This window comes from Heterodontus francisci, chromosome 15, assembly GCF_036365525.1.
Source record: "Heterodontus francisci isolate sHetFra1 chromosome 15, sHetFra1.hap1, whole genome shotgun sequence".
NCBI lineage: Eukaryota > Metazoa > Chordata > Chondrichthyes > Heterodontiformes > Heterodontidae > Heterodontus > Heterodontus francisci.
Genome location: NC_090385.1, coordinates 90,908,522 through 90,928,265, shown reverse-complemented (window position 1 = coordinate 90,928,265; position 19,744 = coordinate 90,908,522). Strand labels below are relative to the sequence as shown.

Here is a 19,744-nt window from a genome sequence, read left to right as displayed (position 1 = left end):
ACTATAGAAATCACTCAAAAGTAGTGGACAGCTGCAAACTGTAATTAAAAGGCTAATGGAATATTATTCTTCATTCTCAGGGAGTTTGGAATACAAAAGAGTAGAAGTTGTGCTTCAAATGTATAAAGCTCTGGTGAGACTGTATCTGGAGTAATGTACGCAGTTCTGGAGTCCTCAGGAAAGATATACTGGCTCTGTAAGGGATGCAGCACAGATTCAGTAGAATGATACTGGGGCTAAAAGGATTAAATGATGAGCAGTTGTTGCATAAACGAGACTCGTATTTCCCTGAGTGTATGATTCAGGTGTGAATTGATGTGTTTATGATGAAGGGCATGACATTAGAATTCGAGTTTAGCCATTCAGGGGTGATGTCAGGGGATATTTATTCACACAAAGAGCAGTGGAAATTTGGAACTCGTTCTCACAAAAAGGTTGTTGTGACTGGGGGTCAATTGAAATTTTCAAATTTGCGATTGCTAGATTTTTGTTAGTCAGGGGTATTATTACTTTGCACCTATACAGAAGAAATAGTAGGTGTGCGATCAATCTAATAAATGGGATGCTGGGATACAATGGACAATATCCATCCAAAGGGAATGGGGCAGAACTCTCACCTTTATTGTGCTTGCGGTCCCGAACAGTGAGATGGGCATTTCCAATATTTGAAACTCTTTACATTTGCAGAATGAAATCACAATCAAGCCAGGGTTTATTACTACAGCCATTTACTAAGTTTTTTCACTGTAGCAGAAGCTACTGCTCTCTCTGGTGTGGATTTCATGTAATCCATAGCTCAACTCATGAGTGACATAGAATGAAATTCTGAATATTAACCAACCTCAGAATGAAGGCAGTTTGGAACTGATCAACAGAATTTTGCATGGCTTGCTGATGGCCCTACACACTGTACACATGTGATCTTGAGGCCCATGATCTAAACTGGGTCTCAATAAATCAGCTGCCTCTCCTGGTGATGCTACACCCAGCCTGTCAGTTTCATGATGATACAGTAGAATGTGTTGGTTCAGGTCTCTGTGCTCCTGCTCACAATAATGGGGTTTTGTGCTGATTTTTCCAGCACCTGACATCATCTGCTGATTGGCTTTGACATGACTAATAGTTTGGTGGTTTACTGGAGGTGTATTGGCCTCATTTCCAGTTTGTCTGGTTTTGAATCGTGAATATTGCTGATGCCTGAATGGATTAATATAGACCTGAAAATAAGTTACAAAGCAGTGAATCTGAACATTACTGAGTGCAGTAAGACAGTGAGTAAAGAATTGATACACAAATACATCAAGCATTCATCCAATTACATTACCAGAAGAAATTTATCACCTTATGTGACAAACATAATACTTTATATAATTTCCTTTTTATAAAGTGTAAACAGATAGATTCAATTAAATAATGATGCCCTTACCTAAACTTGCAAACTGAGTGTCGAGTCCCAAAGTGACCAGCATGAAGAAAAATAAAATGGACCATAAAGGTGCCCATGGCAACTGTGCAAGAGCCTCTGGGTAGGTAATGAAAGCCAAACCGAAACCTAAACAGTGGATACATTGATATGGTACAATTAATGGTGCTTAAGAGTGAGTAAAGATTCCTCTACAGGAAGAAGTTTAACAATCTCATATGACTTGTCAAGTGAGTTCATCTTCAAATGGCATTTCCTACCAACTGCAGCATTAACCTCATTCACTGCTCAATTTCCAACACTCCCAACACCCATTTACCTACAATCTCTATGGGATGGATATTAGCTTGGAGGCGGGAGGGAGTGCGGGAGGGAGTGGTGCTGCTTTGAGGTCAGGAAACACGGAAGAATGGACTCCCCTCAGTTCCTGCTAAATTTATCCACCGGACCTGATTAACATTTTTTGTTTCTGTTTTCTGGCCACAGCCAGCTGGATTGAGAGACTGGCTGGCTGTCGGACAAGTAGGCCTTCAACACCTGGCCACAGCCAGGGAGCAGACAGTAGTGAGGGAGAGACTGGAGACCACAGGGGAGATCAGTAGAGACAGTGAGGGAGGAGAAGGAGATCAGAAGGGTCAGGAGGGTGGGGTTGTTGGGTGGGCGGGGTGGGGGGGGGGAGGCGGATGTCCGATCACAGGTGAAGCATGTGAAGCAGGCAAACTGGATCCAGCAGGTAAGTAGAAAGGCTTTTACCTGGGAGGCTGTCCCTGGGGTGGTGGTGGCATAGTGGTATTGTCACTTGACTAATAACCCAAAAATCCATGGTATTTTTCTGGGGACATGGGTTCGAATCCCACCACAGCAGAAGGTGGAATTTGAATTCAATCAATAAATCTGGAATTAAAAGCTAGTCTAAAGATGGTCATGAAGCGATTGTTGTAAAAACCTATCTGGTTCACTGATGTCCTTTCGGGAAGGAAATCTGCTGTCCTAACCTGGTCTGGCCGACATGTGACTCCAGACCCACAACAATGTGGTTGACTCTGAAATGGCCCAGTAAGCCACTCAGTTGTATCTAACCACTACAAAGTCAATAAAAAAGAATGAAACTGGATGTACCACCTGGCATTGACCTCGGCACTGGAAGCGACTATTGCAAACCCAGCCCTGTCGACACTGCAAAGTCCTCCAAACTAACATCCGGGGGATTGTGTGAAAGTTGGGAGAGTTGTCCCACAGATGAGTCAAGCAACAGCCTGACATAAGCATACTCACAGAATCATACCTTACTGACAATGTGCCAGACACTATCATCACCATCCCCGGGTATGTCCTGTCCCACCGGCACGACAGCCCAGTCGAGGTGGCGACACAGTGGTATACAGTCGGGAGGGAGTTGCCCTGGGTGTCCTCAACATTGACTCTGGACCCCATGAAGTATCATGGCATCAGGTCAAATGTGGGCAAGGAAACCTCCTGCTGATTACCACCTACTTCCTGTCTCAGCCGATGAATCAGCACTCCTTCATGTTGAACACCACTTGGAGGAAGCACTGAGGGTGACAAGGGCACAGAATATGCTCTGGGTCGGTGACTCCAATGTTCATCACTTAGAGTGGCTCGGTAGCACCACTACTGGCTGAGTCCTAAAGGACATCACTGCTAAACTGGGTATGCAGCAGGTGGTGAGGGAACCAACAAGAGAGTAAAACATACTTGACCTTGTCCTCAGCAATCTGCCTGTCGCAGATGCATCTGTCCCCAACAGTATTGGTAGGAGTAATCACCGCACAGTCCTTGTGGAGACGAAGTCCTGCCTTCACATTGAGGATACCCTCCATCGTGTTGTGTGGCACTGCCGCCATGCGAAATGTGATAGATTTCGAACAGATCTAGCAGTGCAAAACTGGGCTTCTATGAGGTGCTGTGGGCCATCAGCAGCAGCAGAATTGTACTCAACCACAATCTGTAACCTCATGGCCTGGCATATTCCCCACACTACCATTACCATCAATCCAGGAGACTGACCCTGGTTCAATGAAGAGTGCAGGAGGGCATGCTAGGAGCAGCACCAGACATACCTCAAAAAAGCATGCCAAAATGCATAAGCAGCATGTGATAGAGCTAGGTGATCAGAATTAAGCTCTGCAGTCCTGCCACATCCAGCCGTGAATGGTGGTGGACAATTAAACAACTAACTGGAGGAGATGGCTCCACAAATATCCCTATCCTCAATGATGGGGGAGCCCAGCACATCAGTGCGAAAGATAAGGCTGAATCATTTGCAACAATCTTCAGCCAGAAGTGCCAAGTTGATGATTCCTCCTGAAGTCCCCAGCATCACAGATGCCAGACTTCAACCAATTCGATTCACTCCGCGTGATATTAAGAAACGACTGAAGGCACTGGATATTGTAAAAGCTATGGGCCCTGACAATATTCCAGCAATAGTACTGAAGACCTGTGCTCCAGAACTTGCCGCGCCCCGAGCCAAGCTGTTCCAGTACAGCTACAACACTGACATCTACCCAGCAATGTGGAAAATTGTCCAGGTAGATCTTCTCCACAAAAAGCAGGACAAGTCCAAACCGGCCAATTACCGCTCCATCAGTCTGCTCTCAATCATCAGTAAAGTGATGGAAGGTCTCATCGACAGTGCCATCAAGGGGCACGTGCTTCGCAATAACCTGCTCAGTGATGCTTAGTTTGGGTTCCGCCAGGACCATTCAGCTCCTGACCTCAGTACAGCTTTGGTTCAAACATGGACAAAAGAGCTGAACTCAAGAGGTGAGGTGAGAGTGACTGCCCTTGACCTCAAGGCAGCATTTGACCGAGTATGGCATCAAGGAGCCCAAGCAAAACTGAGGTCAATGGGAATCAGGGCGGCACAGTGGCGCAGTGGTTAGCACCGCAGCCTCACAGCTCCAGTGACCCGGGTTCAATTCTGGGTACTGCCTGTGTGGAGTTTGCAAGTTCTCCCTGTGTCTGCGTGGGTTTCCTCCGGGTGCGCCGGTTTCCTCCCACAGCCAAAAGACTTGCAGGTTGATAGGTGAATTGGCCATTATAAATTGCCACTAGTATAGGTAGGTGGTAGGGGAATATAGGGACAGGTGAGGATGTGGTAGGAATATGGGATTAGTGTAGGATTAGTATAAATGGGTGGTTAATGGTCGGCACAGACTCGGTGGGACGAAGGGCCTGTTTCAGTGCTGTATCTCTAAATCTAAAAAATCTAAAACTCTCTGCTGGTTGGAGTCAAACCTAGCGCAAAGGAAGATGGTTGTGGCTGTTGGAGGTCAATCATTTGAACTGCAGGACATCACTGCAGGAGTTCCTCAGGGTAGTGTCCTAGGCCCAACCATCTTCAGCTGCTTCATCAATGACCTTCCTTCAATCATAAGGTCAGAAGTGGGGATGTTCGATGATGATTGCACAATATTCAGCACCATGCGTGACTCCTCAGATACTGAAGCAGTCCGTAAGGAAATGCAGCAAGACCGGGACAATATCCAGGCTTGGGCTGATAAGTGACAAGTAACATTTGCACCATACAAGTGCCAGGCAATGACCATCTCCAACAATAGAGAATCTAACCATCTTCCATTGACATTCAATGGCATTACAATCGCTGAATCCCCCACTATCAACATCCTAGGGGTTACCATTGACCAGAAACTGAACTGGAGTAGCTATATAAATACGCGTGGCTACAAGAGCAGGTCAGAGGCTAGGAATCCTTTGGCGGGTAATTCACCTCCTGACTCCCCAAAGCCCTACAAGGCACAAGTCAGGAGTGTGTTGGAATACTCTCCACTTGCCTGGATGGGTGCAGCTCTAACAACACTCAAGAAGCTCAACACCATCCAGGACAAAGCAGCCCACTTGATTGGCATCCCATCCATAAACATTCACTCCCTCCACCACCAACGCACTGTTGCAGCAGTGTGTCCCATTTACAAGATGCACTGCAGCAACGTACCAAGGCTCCTTAGATAGCACTTTCCAAACCCGCGACCTCTACCAACTAGAAGGACATAGGCAGCAAATGCATGAGAACACCACCACCTGCAAGTTCCCCTCCAAGTCACACACCATCCTGACTTGGCACTATATCGCCGTTCCTTCACTGGCGCTGGGTCAAAATCCTGGAACTCCCTTCCTAACAGCACTGTGGGTGTACCTACCTCACATGGACTGCAGCAGTTCAAGAAGGCAGCTCAAGAATGTCTCAGAGTGGTTGCAGGACATTCTGAAGGGAAAGGGTGAACAGCCAGTGGTCGTGGTACACATTGGTAAAAACGACATAGGTATAAAAAAGGATGAGGTCCTGAAAGCAGAATATAGGGAGCAAAGAAGTAAGTTGAAAAGCAGGACCTCAAAAGTAGTGATCTCAGGATTACTACCAGTGCCTAGTGCTAGTCAGAGTAGAAATAGCAGAGTATATCGGATGAAAACATGGTTGAAGTGATGGTGTGAGGGGGAGAGTTTTAGATTCCTAGGACATTGGGACTGGTTCTGGGGGAGTGGGACCAGTACAAACTGGACGGGTTACTCCTGGGCAGGACCAGGACTGATGTCCTAGGGGGAGTGGTTGGGGAAGGTTTAAACTAAAATGGCAGGGGGATGGGAACCTTTGCAAGGAGTCAGAGGAGGGGGGATCAAAGACAATAACAAAAGACAGTAAGGGGAATAGTAAAAAAAGTGATAGGCAGAGAAATCAAGGGCCAGAATCAAACAGGGCCACAGTGAAAAATAGTGGGAACGAGACAAGTAATGTTAAAAAGGCAAGCCTTAAGGCTTTGTGCCTTAATGCGCGGGGCATTCGCAATAAATTGGATTAATTAATCGTGCAAATAGATGTAAATGGGTATGATATAGTCGGGATAACTGAGACATGGCTGCAGGGTGACCAGGGATGGGAAATGAACATCGAGGAGTATTCACTATTTAGGAAGGACAGACAAAGGGCAAAAGGCGGTGGAGTTGCATTGCTGGTTAAAGAGGAAATTAAGGCAATCGTGAGGAAAGATATTAGCTCTGATGTAGAATCTGTATGTGTAGAGCTGAGAAACAATAAGGAGCAAAAAATGTCAGTGGGCGATGTATATAGACCCCCAAACTGTAATGGTGATGTTGGGAATGGCATTAAACAGGCAATTAGAGACGCATGCGATAAAGGAACATCCGTAATTATGGGTGACTTTAATCTGTATATAGATTGGACAAATCAAATTAGTCACAATATTGTAGAGGAGGAATTCTTGGAGTGTATACGGGATGGTTTTCTGGACCAATACATTGAGGAACCAACTAGAGAACAGGCCATCCTAGACTGGGTATTGTGTAATGAGCGAGGAATAATTGACAATCTATTGGTGCGAGACCCCTTGGGGATGAACGACCATAATATGATAGAATTCTTCATCAAGGTGGAGAGTGACATAATTAATTCTGAGACTTGGGTCCTGAATCTTCGTAAAGGAAACAACAAAGGTATGAGGCACGTGTTGGCTATGACGGATTGGGAAACGTTACTTAAAGGGATGACGGTGGATAGGCAATGACAAATACTTAAAGAGCGTATGGATGAACTGTAACAATTGTTTATCCCTGTCTGGCGCAAAGGTAAAACAGGGAAGCGAGCCAAACCATGGCTTACAAGGGAAATTAGAGATAGCATTAGATCCAAGGAAGAGGCATATAAATTCACCAGAAAAACAACAGACCTGAGCATTGGGAGCAGTTTAGAATTCAGCAAAGGAGGACCAAAGGAATGATTAAGAAGGGGAAAATAGAGTACGAGAGCAAGCTTGTGGGGAACATAAAAAACTGACTGTAAAAGTTTCTATAGGTATGTGAAGAGAAAAAGATTGGAGACAAATGTAGGTCCCTTACAGTCAGAAACAGGGGAATTTATTATGGGGAAGAAAGAAGTGGCTGACCAACTAAATGCATACTTTGGTTCTGTCTTCACAAGGGAGGACACAAATATCATAACAGAAATGTTGGGGAACACAGGGCTTAGTGAGAGAGAGGAACTAAAGGAAATCAGCATGAGTAGAGAAATAGTGTTGGGGAAATTGATGAGATTGAAGGCCGATATATTCCCAGGACGTGATGGTCTGCATCCCAGAGTACTTAAGGAAGCGGCTCTAGAAATAGTGGATGCAAGGTGGTCATCTTCCAAGATTCTATAGACTCTGGAACAGTTCCTACAGATTGGAGGGTAGCTAACATAACCCCACTATTTAAAAAGGGAGGTAGAGAGAAAGCAGGGAATTATAGACCAATTAGCCTGACATCGGTAGTGGGGAAAATTCTAGAGGCCATTATCAAAGATTTTATAGCAGAGCACTTGGAGAACAGTGGGTGAATCGGGCAGAGTCAGCCTGGATCTACGAAAGGGAAATCATGCTTGACAAATCTACTTGAATTCTTCAAGGATGTAACTAGTAGAGTTGATGAGGGGGAGCCAGTGGATGTGATTTATTTGGACTTTCAGAAGGTTTTCGACAAAGTCCCACATAAGAGATTAGCATGTAAAATTAAAGCACATGGGATTGGGGGTAGTGTATTGCGATGGATAGAAAATTGATTGGCAGACAGGAAACAAAGAGTAGGGATAAATGGGTCTTTTTCCAAATGGCAGGCAGTGACTAGTGGGGTACCGTGGGTATCGGTGCTAGGACCCCAGCTATTCACAATATACATTAATGATTTAGATGAGGGAACTAAATGTAATATCTCCAAATTTGCAGATGACACAAAACTGGTTGGGAAGGTGAGTAGTGAGGAGGATGCAGAGAGGCTTCAGTGTGGACAAGTTGAGTGAGTGGGCTAATGCATGGCAGATGCAGTATATAATCACTTTGGTATCAAAAACAGGAAGGCAGATTATTATCTGAATGGCTATAAAATGGGAGAGGTGAATATGCAGTGAGACCTGGGTGTTCTCATACACCAGTCGCTGAAAGTTAGTATGCAGGTGCAACAGGTGGTAATAAAGGCAAATGGTATGTTGGCCTTCATTCCGAGAGGATTCAAGTATAGGAGCAGGGATGTCTTGCTGAAATTATACAGGGCCTTGGTGAGGCCACATCTGGAATACTGTGTGCAGTTTAGATCTCCTTATCTGAGGAAGGATGTTCTTGCACTAGAGGGAGTGCAGCGAAGGTTTACCAGAGTGATTCCTGGGATGGCGGGACTGACATATGAGGAGAGATTGAGTCGGTTAGGATTATATTCGCTGGATTTCAGAAGAGTGAGGGGGGATCTCATAGAAACCTATAAAATTCTAACAGGACTTGACAGGGTAGATGCAGGAAGGATGTCCCTGATGGTGGTTTTGTCCAGAATTAGGGGGTCATCGTCTAAGGGTATGGGGTAAACCTTTCAGGACTGAGATGAGGAGAAATTTCTTCACCCAGAGAATGGTGAGACTGTGGACTTCACTGCCACAGAAAGCAGTTGAGGCCAAAACATTGTATGTTTTCAAGAAGGAGTTCGATATAGCTCTTGGGTCTAAAGGGATCAAAGGGTATGGGGCGAAGGCGGGAACAGTTACTGAGTTGGATGATCAGCCATGATCATAATGAATGGCGGAGCAGGCTCGGAGGGCCGAATGGCCTACTCCTGCTCCTATTTTCTCTGTTTCTATGTTTCTCAGCGGCAGTTAGGGATGGGCAATAAATGCTGGCCCAGCCACTGATGCCCACATCCCATCACATATCAACAGGCCGGCAGCTCTTAGCCCCGGCGAGGCATGTATGGTCGATTGGAGGGAAGGGTGCGTGTTGGGTCTTGGGGGTGGTTGGGATAGTGGGGGCGGCCCTCCATCGCGCACAGTTAGGTGGCTTCTCCCGGCTCCAGGGTTCCCGCTTGCCACAAGTAAAATTGGCATGGAGGTGGGCAATGGTCCTTAAGTGGCCATTAACTGGCCACTTAAGGGCCTTGATTGGCCTGTGGCGGGTGGGTAATTTTTCGCTGCTGCCGCCCTGTGTAATGTGGCGGCATAAAATTCTGGCCAATTACTGTTTCTAAAATGGTCATTGAAGTATAATAAAGTGTTACTATATGTTCCACAGCAGTTTTTAAAACTGCAAATGAAGCATGGATTCTGTTGAGGAATTATAGACAGTACAGCATAGATTAAGCTTTATTAAAGCTATCCATTACATTGTATTTACTAACTATCGCATATGGGTCAGCAGCATCCTGGTTTTGCCAATATCACACAGCCCCATTACACTGTACTCTGGTATTCATGAAGAACATACAGTGCTGACTTCTGGAGTTTCCTTGTATTTTCTTGCCCATTTTCCCCTCAATACAAGTTCCGGAACAATGGCGTGGCACAGTGGTGCAGTGGTTAGCACAGCAGCCTCACAGCTGCAGCGACCTGGGTCCGGTTTTGGGTACTGCCTGTGCAGAGTTTGCAAGTTCTCCCTGTGACCGCGTAGGTTTCCGTTGGGTGCTCCGGTTGCCTCCCACAGCCAAAGACTTGCAGGTTGATAGGTAAATTGGTCATTGTAAATTGTCCCTAGTGTGGGTAGGTGGTCGAAGAATGGTAGGGATGTCGTAGGGAATATGGGGTTAATGTAGGATTAGTATAAGTGGGTGGCTGTTGGTCGGCACCAACTCAGTGGGCTGAAGGGCCTGTTTCAGTGCTGTATCTCTCTATGACTCTATGACTCTAATGTGATTCCAAATGGATAATAGTGGAATTGTAACAATTATATAGAAGGAAGTCCAGCAACTCCAACATGTCACTGAGCTTGTGACCCAGGTGAAAGTAATGCCTGCTAGACGATAGAAATCAAGACATTCCCTAAGAGATTTTTGCCATTTTAAAATGATTTCATTTTAAGATACAGCACTGAAACAGGCCCTTCGAGTCTGTGCTGACCAACAACCACCTATTTATACTAATCCTACATTAACCCCATATTACCCACAATTCCTCTACCACTGATCTAAACTAGGGGCAATTTAAAATGATCAATTTATCCATCAACCAGCAGGTTTTTGGCTGTAGGAGAAAACCGGAGCACCCGGCGAAAACCCATGCAGTCACAAAGAGAACTCCGCAAAGGCAATACCCAGAATTGAACCCGCGTCACTGGAGCTGTGAGGCAGCGATGCTAACCACTGCGCCACTGTGCTGCTCACAGTTGCTTAACACAAGCCTATAAACTCATGTTTTCAAATAACCTAGCTGCTAGGGAGTGGGTGAGAGACATCGAGAGAGGGGGACATTTATTTTAGATATTACTTGTAGTCCTGTGATTCTTACAACAGATCACACACTAAAAGGATCAAGTAATATTACGGTTTCAGGCAAAAGGGAAGCTTTCTCTCTTTGTATAGAGAGCCTCAGTGACCTCCCTTATGCAGCAGTGTACCACACACTGTGAGATGTTGCTTATAGCTCCAGTAGCAGCCTGGAAGGAACCAGGTGCATAAAAGTTAAGAGCCACAGTCACTTCATTAGTTTTGAGGAAAGGTCACAGACCTGAAATGTTAACACTGTTTTTCTCTCCACAGATGTTGCCAGACATATTGAGGAATTCCAGCATTTTCTGTTTTTATTTCAGAATCCCAGCATCTGCAGTATTTTGCTTTTCTAACAATAATTAGGACATTGCAGCCTCGTGAGATATTGATATGACCATGCACAATCTAAGGTAGCTGACGAGTATAAGAATAGAACCTGTTTTGAGAGCACACTAGCTTTTAGTGGGAACACTCAGAAGTTCATTCACCTTGTAGGTAGCTTTGAGAAGAAGAATGGATCAATCTGGGCCTAAGACCCAAGTTATACTAATTGCATATCATTTAATGTAATCTGTAGGACAGTTGAATAATAACCTGACTGTTATTAGTCAATGTGTGTTAAAGCTTGTTGTTTAAAACCACTCAGGCCTGAATCACACAGTGGTTATTGTTGCAGGACAAATAACCCTTTATTATGACCATAATCACAGGAAGTCCATGAACATAAGGCCACTGTAATTTTCTCCCTCAGATCCTGCCTGATCCTAATTTATATCCTGTCAGGCCTGAAGCTTTGTCTTCACTTCGATTAACTAACTTATCGAAGATTTTCCTTTCCTCCATCACAAATTTCTCACCTCACTCTCAACCACTTCAGGAGCCTCCTCCTCTATTTTGTAAAGATAGTCCAGTTTGTTCTGCAACTATTTCCTGTTTAAAACTATTGGATCCAGATCTTGTCAACAGAATGAAAAGGCTCAGATTGTGGAACCCAGACATGTTTAGAAATATTTTAACGGAAGGCAATAAGTTTGACTGCAGTTACCTGATTGTGCAACCTCTGAAACAGGCTTGTCTTGTACATGAGCCATGTGTCCAAGGATGGAGAAGATGACAAATCCAGCAAACACACTCGTAGCACAATTAACAACACAGACAATGATGGTATCTCTGTAACAGTTGTTGTGGAATTTGTTGTAGGATGACAGTGTTATTAAACTGCCAGAACCCACTGAGGAAGAAAAGAAAATTTGTATTGCAGCATCTTTCCAGACCTGGTAAATAGAAGGTAGAATTAATCAGCACCGGAAGATTTCACTTTAACTCATTCAACAGATAAAACTACATTAACCATAAGGAACATGGAATGGGTTAGTCCCACAGCTTAATGCTGAGCTGACTGAATGAAGCTCCTTCTGGTCAGTTGTATCTGCTTTAAACAGTCGTGCCAATAATCTATCTCCCTGTCTGCGACTTGCTGCCAAATTCCCTCCAGGAACTTCGATGCTTTCCACTGTCAGCCATGTTTTCTAGTGAGTGACTCAATTCTTTACTAGCAACATGAACACTGACTCCATTTTCTTTATTGAAACAAGCAGCAAATGAAAGATTTTCATCACACAATAAAGACCCATATCTAAAGGGCAACAAAGTCTGACTAAATTAAAAATCAGATCTGAATATCAATTAAAAACACTTGCTATAATTCTGATTGTTCAGTTAAATGTTACTTTGGTGAAAGTAAATGACTTAAATGCATGGATTGGTCTGATAATTAACAAGAAATTTTCTTGATGAATCTATTACAAGAAACTAAAAATCACTTGGTATCAAGAATGCAATATGGCAGCCATTCCATCCCATCCAGTCCAATTTCATTGCATCTCACCTGTTCTATTACATATTCTCTCTTCCCATCACATCCCTTAATATCTCTTCCTCTATGACTCTATGAAATGTTCACAAGATCTGAATGAAAACTTTTGTCTGGTTATTTCAACAATTAAAATTCATATTCCCAGGTTTGACCAAGATCTCAAAAGCAACACACTGCTCTTACAATGTGTATCTTAATCATGAAGGAAAATAGAATGAAACACAAAACAGTTTGACTGAAAATTACAGCTGATATTCGATGGATTATTCTGATGTGTTTACCTCAGCATCAGCCAGTTTTGAGAAATCTGACTGCCTTCCAATGTAATATTCAATTCCTTTATCGGCTCCCTCCAGTGTAACACCTCGGATCAGGAGTATGATCAGAACCACATAAGGGAATGTTGCAGTGAAATAAACCACCTGACCATGGAGAGCAGCTTGTTAGATTTTCCTGTATCTAGGTAAACATTTATAGTATTGAATCGAATTGAATGGTAAACTAATAGGATTATAATCAGTGCAGAGAATGAAGCAGAAGAAGAATTGGAGAAGCAATAACTACATGACACTGAGCTTCATATTGTTACCAAATTTAAATGGTACAATATTATTCCAACATATTGATATCTAATTTACAGGGAATCAGAATAGTACAGCATTGAAGGCCATTCTACCCATCAAGTCTGCGCACCAGTTCTTTCAAAGGACAATCTAACTAGTCCCACTCCCTGCACTTTCCCCAGATCACGACAACCTTTGTCTAAATATTTATCCAATTCCTGTTTGAAATCGAATGTTGAATCTGTATTTACCACCCTATCAGAAAGAGCATTCCAAATTCTAATCACTCAACTGTGCCAAACAAGTTTTTCCTCATGCCGCCTCTGGTTCTTTTTGCCAATCACCTTAACTCTGTGCCCTCTGGTTAGCGATCATTCAGCCATTGGAAACAGTTTATCTTTAGTTACTCTGTCTAAACCCTTAGTTATTTTAAACACCTCCATCAGATCTCCTTTTACCTTTCTCTTCTCTAAGGAGCCCAATCGCAGCTTGTCCAGTCTACCTACCTCATCCCTCGATCTATTCTAGTAAATCTTTTCAGTACCTGCTCCAAAACCTTCACATCTTTCCCAACATAGTGTGCCCAGAATTGTAGACAATACTGCAGTTGGTGTCAAACTAGTGTTTGATATATATGTTCAGCATAACTTCTTGGCTTTTGTTCTCTCTGCCCATATTTATCAAGCTCAGGATCCTGAATGCTTTAATAACCTATCCTGTCACCTTCAAAGATTTATTCACTCACACCCTCAGGTCTCTCTGTTCCTACACCACCTTTAAAATTGTACCATTTAGCATATATGAGTCTCTGCTCATTCTTCCAACCAAAAAATGTGTTATCTCACACTTTACTGCATTAAATTTCATCTGCCATGCATCTCACCATTCCACGATTTATTACACTTGCAAAATTTGTGTCATTCGCAAAATTTCAAAACTGTGCCATTAACCGAAGCCCAAGTCATTAATGTTTATCAACTACAGCAGTGGTCCTAGTAATAAATGCTGGAGAACACCACTGGATATCTCCCTCCAGTCCCAAAAGCAGCCATTCGCCACAACTCTTTCCTATCCCTTCGTCAATTCTGCATCGATGCTTTGACTGCCCCTTTGATCCCATGAGCTGCCTAATATGTGGTACTTTATCAAACAGCTTTTGTTAGTCCATATACTCAGCATCAACTGCACTGCCCTCATCCACGCTCTGTTATTCATCAAAAAGCACAACTAGTCAGACACAATTTGCCCTCAATAAATCTGTGCTGGCTCTCCTTTATTAGGCTTTGTGTGTCTGAGTGGCTGGTCATTTCTCCCAGATTATTGTTTCTAACAGCTTTCAAAACACTGACGTTAATCTGACTAACTTGTAAATGCCAGGTTTATTCTCCCCTTTTTTGAACAAGGATGCAACATTTGCAATCTTCCAGTCCTTTAGTGCCAAGTTTACATTAAAGGATTGGAATATTATAGCCAGTACCTCTCCAAATTCTACACTTACTTCCCTTAGCATCTAGACAAGGTGAAATAACACATCTTTACAGGAAATTAGAACATGGAGTATGAAGATTTTGTTTAACTCCTCACATTTACTCCTCAGGTTTCTTTGCCATTCTCATTGTCCAGACAAATCTCATTTCACTCAAATAAAACCATGACCTGAATCAGCTCAATCACTTATCCAGCCCTGCCCAGCCTTCCAGAGCAATTGGAAATTCACCCAAAGTCCTGTATCAGTGACTGAAACCCTTAGAATGAGGGACACATTTCAGGCGTTTGGGGAATTGCTGCTGTTCTTTCACTCAGGAGAAAGATTTTCAGATCTCACTCAGGCCAACAGTGCTCAGGAATTATAGATCTCACACTCTCCAAATAGTTAACATCATCTGTGAGATAAACCAGCCCACTTCACGGATGATTTATAAATTCCAGTTGTATTGTTGCAGAAATGTGCACTTTGTCACTAGTTTTAATTCTATTCTTCACCAATTGTTTTACCTTTCCTGAAGATTTGATTCCTTTAGATAGCGCTGTCCCAATTAGCAGCCAGGTCAGAAGCAGACAGAGGGCTAAATACCAGACGATCTCCCCAGTCTCATCAATTGAACTGGTACGGCGTAAAACCACTTTACTGAATAAAATGACAACAGAAAACATCTGATTATAATAATACAGTTCATTACACACAGTCACCATTAGGTAGAATGTATCTGAGCATTAAGTAAAATATTCATAGATTTGAAAGATTTCCAAGTTAAAGAGAATCAATTCCATTTTTAGAAGTTACATTGAATTTAAAACAAAATAACAGGATGTTCAGCCCAACTGGACTATCCCAGTATTTATATTTCACACAAACTTTCTCCCACTCTAGTGACATCTTCTCACACAGCCCCAGTCAATAGCATTGATCCTATTCTCCACTTCATGTGACAGTGAGTTCCACATGCCCAATCTCTGGAGAAATTACTTTATAATTAACTTTGATTTTCACTATCTCGTATGTTATGACCCCTTGTTCTGGATTCACCCACAAGTGGAAACAATTTCTCTTCATCCACTCTATTAAACATTTTCATAATCTTGCTGATAATATTCCAGAGAAAAGAGCTCCAACCTGGTCAATTTTTTTCTGATAGTAACATTCCCTTGATTTCTGTTAACATCCTTGTAAAATCGTCCTGCACTTTCTCTGGTGGTTCAATTAAAATGGAGATTACATTTGATATCCTTTTGCTTTTCCTTCTATTTTTATAGATTTTTAAAATATAAAGTTTGTTTAAACATTGAGTGCTGATGAGATTCCTTGAAAAAATGATTTGAAGGAGTTCCTGATAGTGTTTCTCTGACTGCCTTACAACACACTGTTAAAACTATCTGCGTTAGTCATTGTGTCTCCCAGTGAATTCAGATCCATCATATAGTTTAACATGGTACCTGCTCCCAGACAGTTTCCCTCAATTCAGTTCCCAGGTCTCTGGGTTAAACACAAAACTATATTCAATTAAAAACACAGGGAAAGGGATATCAATCACAGATAATTTGAACCAGGAAACATTTAGGAGCTCTTGTGGTCAATCTCTTCTTTGAATAGCAAGAAAATTTAAAAAATGTTCAATAAAGGTTTCATTGAATAAATAGTGTTAAAGTAAACCTGCAGCGTTAGAAACCAGGGAGATGTTAACTCGTGAAAGAGCCCCTGTTGTGATGTTATTTTGTAATCGGTGTATAATGTAAATAGTATCTCTATCTAAATCAAACAGCTTTTCACTCATTAAACAGGACATTCACCCAACTAACCTTCCCAAGAGGAAGCTACTGGTACAGCTGTGCAGGTTATAGGTGCAGCTATCTGTAGTAATTTACTTACTCCCAGTATTGCTCACTTGGACTCTGGTGAGGAATGTAGATTTCTGATCCATTTGGACAAGTTTCATTGTTTGCATGCAGCCATGTTGTATTAACTATTTCAAAATATCCATCATCCAGAGTGAGATTGCAGAGTGGATCTAGAAAATGTGGAATGTGTTTTAGAATTACACTTCATTGGGAATTTTAAAAAAATAACTAATTCTTGGTACATGTTGTTACAACTGAGGTGGGAGGAGTGCACTGTTTATTCTAGTTCCACTTCTCCACAGGTCACAACATAGAGTCATAGAGTCATCGAGTCGTACAGCATAGAAACAGGCCCTTCGGCCCACTGCGTCCATGCCGACCATAATCCCTGTCTATACTAATCCCACCTGCCTGCATTAATTCCATATCCCTCTATGCCTTTCTCATTCAAGTACTTGTCCAGATGCCTCTTAAATATCGCTACTATTCCTGCCTCCACCACCTCCTCTGGCAGCTCATTCCAGAAACCCACTATTCTTTGTGTGAAAAATGTACCCCTTTGATCCCCTTTAAACCTCCTCCCTCTCACCTTAAATCTATGCCCTCTAGTTTTACTCACCCCTACCATGGGAAACACACTCTGACTATCTCCCTATCTATGCCTTTCATAATTTTATATACCTCTATCATGTCCCCTCTCAGCCTCCTTCACTCCAGGGAAAACAGACCCATCCTATCCAATCTCTCTTTATACCTCAAACCCTCCAAACCAGGCAAGATCCTTGTGAATCTTTACTGCACCCTCTCTAGCTTAATCACATCTTTCCTGTAGTGCGGCGACCAGAACTGCACACAGTACTCCAAGCGCGGCCTAACCAACGTTATGTACAACTGTAACATGACGTCCCAACTCTTGTACTCAATGCCTCGGCCGAAGAAGGCAGGCATCTTCTTCACCACCCTGTCTACCTGTATTGCCACATATATCTAATTTTTTTCCCACTTACCAATACGGTCAATCATAGACTCGATTTTTATCCCAGAATAAAACTGTAGACCCAGTAAAAACACATACAGTAAAAACAGATAAGAACTTAGTTGAAAAAAAGGGGCTAGCCACACAACAATGCATAGTGTGTTGAAGCATAGGGGGGCTGGGCAGAAAGGAGCCACAGCACAAAGATGGCCAAGAAATTGTAGACAGTATAGAAAAACAGGAGGTGTTTCCAGACACTGTCCTTGTAAGTGCCAGATAAAGGAGTCACCATGGACATGAGATACGATTAGACCCACAGTCAACATTGGAAACCTGTAAAGAAATGCTGACCATGTTCTCACTGAACCAAATAAGGAATTATCATTATGTCATTATACCAGACGCCTATGAGTAAGTAAAAAGGGAGGGTCTTGGAAACAAGATTTAACCCGTGACTGAAACTGGGGAAGGCACGAGAACCCCGGGAAAGAACACTCGAGAAGATACCCCTGAGCCAAGGGCTCAGAGAACAGAAAAGCAGCCGCAAGTGCGAGACTGATCACCTCGTGCCTTGACAGGTAGTATACTGTACAAGTAGTGACTGCTTGTGCTTTGATGATTCTTAATATTGTGCAAGTTAGTGAGAGCTTGTACTTGGTGATTTAGTGTGTGAATAAAATATTGATATCCCTTTCACCAATCAGATTCCATGGATTCTTTCAAAGTAAGTGCATATTAGGCACAACATAATTGGCACATGAACAGGGACTCGGTTGTAGTTCTATTTAAAGTTATTTTGAATGGCCTCACCGAGTTCAAACTAATTTATAAACCAAGTTTCTCTCACAAGAGCGGAAAAGAAATGCTCTGATTACAGACCACATTGACAGTTCTACACCACTCACAGAAGGAGCGGGTGTACCAGTCAGCGGATCATACAAAATGTCAGCAGGAGATAAGTAAACTGCAGTCTCAACTCTCAGCTCAAAGGGATATAAGATGCGTGTTTGTGGCTAGGGATGATGATGACAATGACGACTTTAATCGGGCCGACTTGGCAGATAAGGCCAGTAAGTACCATGATAATGGTTACAGTCCTTGGGATGACCACCCACCGAACCCCCAATCGAGCCTTTGGCCCCCACCCTGGCCTTAGCTATGGCCCATTAATAACTGGGGGCCAGAGGGCTCCATGACTAAGTTTATCACAGAGTGACATAAAAAGACTATGTTTTAGTGAAATTTCAAGTGAGTAAAAACAAGTTACTGTGTCTTTTGATTCGAATGTGTGAATGTTGGAAGCCTCCATGAATGAAATGAATGTCCTTGGGATGTGCAGCTTGTGTTCTGTAGAACTGACAGTCATTAACTCTTTGTTGTCTGGCTTTAATGTTGAAAGCATGAGTCTGTTACTTGTTCTATTTTTACATGTGTATATTTTGTGGGAGCCTTGAGGCATGTTTTGGTTGTGAACTAGTTGAACCTATGTGTTCCTTGGTATCAGGACAGGGAATTTGACAGATTTTGGTACTTTGAATTCATAACCCACTACAGGAATCAATTTTCTACGTTGTTTGGAATTGAGTAAGTGTGAAAAGTGATTCTTGAGTGTTTAGTTCAATTTAAGATTGTGCACCCAGGAATTGAATATAAAATTTAATTATATTTTAAGTTAAAGTTTTATTTTTATTTTAAAAGTTCGTTTTGCAACTGTGAAAAGGCAATGAACAATTTTCTAAGAGATAAGCTTCAGCCTTGAAGGTCTGAAGATGTCTGGCGGAAATCCAATTTGAAGTTTAAAACACTGCTTTAATTGGAGTTCCAATTCAAAGTCTGTTCTCTTATTTTTTGCAGTTTAAATTAAAGACTATTTTAGTAGCAAATGTCAGGAATTGGATATTGGTTTAAGGGAGAGAAGGATAAACAAAGGAGATATGGGAAAGATTCAGTCTGTTTAAGGTTTGTTGAAAGAAGCTGATGTTAAATCTTTTGTTGTAAGAATGTTAAATACCTCCGCAAAATTTGACAAAAAAATGGAAGCACTCGTAACAATGTGCATCATTGGCAGGGCAGCCATTTATTGCCAATCTTAGCTGAGTAGCTTACGAGAGCATGTCAGATAGTAATTAAGAGTCAGCTATGTTGGGGTGGGATTGTCGTCTCATAGTCCAGACTAGATAAGGGCGTAAGTGAAACAGTTGGGTTTTTCTGACAATCCAAAAGTTTCCTAACTGTCTAGCTTTTAGCTCTCTGCTCACCATGACATATCTTCAGCTACTGATTTGCTCAACCACATC

The 19,744-nt window shown here is 42.6% G+C and overlaps 1 protein-coding gene and 1 long non-coding RNA gene across 2 annotated transcripts in view; one reads left to right on the top strand and one right to left on the bottom strand.

The window, feature by feature from the left end:
- LOC137377790 (uncharacterized) overlaps positions 1–11,998 on the top strand; it is a 50,261-nt gene extending 38,263 nt beyond the window's left edge. Inside the window, exons 2-3 of the long non-coding RNA XR_010976487.1 lie at positions 11,017–11,106; positions 11,897–11,998. This is a non-coding gene — a long non-coding RNA (uncharacterized lncRNA). The remainder of the gene's footprint in view (positions 1–11,016; positions 11,107–11,896) is intronic.
- LOC137377789 (sodium- and chloride-dependent neutral and basic amino acid transporter B(0+)-like) overlaps positions 1–19,744 on the bottom strand; it is a 122,552-nt gene that overhangs the window by 37,443 nt on the left and 65,365 nt on the right. The window contains exons 5-9 of the mRNA XM_068047847.1: positions 16,503–16,641; positions 15,131–15,263; positions 12,854–12,994; positions 11,742–11,970; positions 1,427–1,552 (exon numbers count right to left, since the gene is read on the bottom strand). Of these exons, the coding sequence (XP_067903948.1) occupies positions 1,427–1,552; positions 11,742–11,970; positions 12,854–12,994; positions 15,131–15,263; positions 16,503–16,641 (768 nt within the window). The remainder of the gene's footprint in view (positions 1–1,426; positions 1,553–11,741; positions 11,971–12,853; positions 12,995–15,130; positions 15,264–16,502; positions 16,642–19,744) is intronic.